The following is a 2410-nucleotide window of genomic DNA, read 5'->3' on the forward strand; positions in this document are numbered from 1 at the left end:
TAAGTCGCCACCTTGGGCTAGAAGAGGATCGATTAGCTGTTGTCAGAGTGAATTCTGAAGCAAATTATGTTGATTCTCTTCCCATTGAAAATGTTCAAAGCAAGCAAAAGAGCCTAGAGAAAAGGGGAAGAACAAAAAGAACAAACGCAAAGTTAACATCTCACGTGTGAAATGTTACAACTGTCATATGCGTATGAATGCGAAGTCCTTAAGGTATACGTCTCTAAAAAGCTTGTCAGTCTAGTTTATATATCTTCTAGTTTTCTTTTACTGAATTAGATCCTTTGTGGATAATTGTTTCAGATGCCATAAGCCACGTGATGAAAGATCCTGAAGATTTTCAGGATTTGTCAAAGGGATCAAAAGTGGTTGTATGCAGCAAACAACTCGAAGATTAAAGTTCGAGGGATTGGTACTTGTAGGTTAGTTCTATGAGGTAGCCGAACTTCCTTTCTACATGATGTTCTCTATGTTCCTGAGATTTCTCGAAATCTTATTTATGTTTCTTAATTATTGAACATGAGTCTTAATTTGTTTGTTAAGAGTAACATTTTGAGGTTGCGTATGCTAGATACCTTTTATATTTATGAATCTGGTTATTTTAGAGGATTTAGCAACCTTGCCACCCTGTATCTTCCCATCCCATCACACCTTTGGCTTTGTAATTAATTAGCAGAAGAGTAACATCGAAGTCAGAAAAGAAAATACAAAAATTACAAGAAAACCCAAATAACATATAATACTGGGTAAAAGAAACTTAAACCCTAGAATATTCCAATCCAGTGAAAGATTGAAAGTGATCGAGTAAAGCAGTGACAGGGACAGCTAGCCTTGGGTCATAAGCAAAACCATGCAACTCCCTTTCTTCTCCTTCTCCACCATTGCTGAAACTTCCATGAACGTACGGACATGGTGGAATCCATTCCCATCTTTTCCTGCAAATATCAAAAAGCAGACACTTATCTGATTCTCTTATTATTATTATAATGAACTCACCATGTCCAACACAGTTAAACCCTTTTCCATCTTCAACCTCTGAGAATTGAACATAAAGCTGCTGAGGCATCCTTTCTATCTCTGCCCAACTTCTCCCACAGCTTTGCAGGCTCCATAGTCTCAACGTTTTTGGGACATTTAGTTTACTCTTTTTCACCGCTGCTACCAGAATCAGTTTCCCTTCACTCTCCACTAAGCTTGGAGACCTTAGAAACCTTCTCATTGGAGCTTGAATCTTCAGCCACTTGTTTGATGTTATTTCATAAGCCAAAACACTATATGGGTTGTAATTCATACAGTAAAATTTCCCACCCGCGAAAATCATTTCGCCTGATTCCAAGCTGCAAAGCCTAGGAAGAGAAGAAGTAGTACCCCAAAGAGAATAAAACCCTCCAGCATCAATATGAAAGCTTTCAGTTGATATATTCTTAACTGCATACTGAGAAATTAGATCATCTCCAGCCACTGATATATCAATGGAAGATAACCCAACAACTAACCCAATTGAAGGAAAGAGACGAGGCCTTAAAGTGAGTGGCAACTGAGACACAGAACCCCCAATTAGAGGATTAGAAAGAAGGAGACTTTTTGGACCAGCATCGTCTGAAACCCAGCAGATTAAACCGCCGGAAGAAGCAGCAGGAGAAAACCCAGATGGAATCTGAGGAAATGAAGTCTGATACCAAACAAAATCATAGGGATCAAAGAGGTAACCTTGGAAGTTGGTTCGATTTAGAGCATTAGTATTTGAGCTGTAAATATAGCTTTTGAGAGTTTTGTGCTTGAAGAAGAGAAACCAAGGGCGGCGAGGTGAAATGTGGATGTAAAGTTGAAGAAAATGGTTGGAAAACAAGAGAGAATACCATCTCTTGCAGACAGCACGAGCTCGGAAAAATGCAGGAGGAGGCAGAAAGGCAATGACTCGTTCAAGCAGTTTCTGTGGCAGTTTTCTCCATATTCTGCTGTCCATCCAAGGAATGGTGTAGGGAAAGGGTAAGGGAATTGCAGCAGCAGCGAATGCTTCCATATATAAGTGAAGTGAAGAAAGGGTTTCAGAAACTTCAATGGAAGTGTTGCATATGGAAAGAAAGTAGGTGTGGAAGTTAGGGAAGAGAAATGAAAACCAAAATGGAAAGCTCAACTAGGCTTAAAGAGACCAACTTATTGGGTAAACAAAAAGGTTTGTTTTTTTTTTGGTACAAACTAACCTGGTGGAGTGGAGATGGATATATACTATATAGATGGAATGGAAAGAGAGAGATGATGAGATGATGTGAAAGTTAAAGTTAAAAAGACAATGAAAATGGAAACCCATATCTTAACATTTTCAAACGTTTTCACTGTTTGATCATGTACAACTTCCATCACATTGGGTGTTGAATCCTTAATTTTCAATGCCATTTATTAACAATTT

At 38.5% G+C, this 2410-nt stretch overlaps 1 protein-coding gene across 1 annotated transcript; it reads right to left on the bottom strand.

Moving 5' to 3' along the window:
- Positions 1-757: 757 nt before the first annotated feature.
- Positions 758-2170, bottom strand: LOC136218672 (protein UNUSUAL FLORAL ORGANS-like). Its single transcript, XM_066005710.1, has one exon. The coding sequence runs from the start codon at positions 2021-2023 to the stop codon at positions 758-760; it is 1266 nt and encodes a 421-aa protein (XP_065861782.1). The 5' UTR covers positions 2024-2170.
- Positions 2171-2410: the final 240 nt, after the last annotated feature.

Source organism: Euphorbia lathyris, chromosome 1 (genome assembly GCF_963576675.1).
Source record: "Euphorbia lathyris chromosome 1, ddEupLath1.1, whole genome shotgun sequence".
NCBI lineage: Eukaryota > Viridiplantae > Streptophyta > Magnoliopsida > Malpighiales > Euphorbiaceae > Euphorbia > Euphorbia lathyris.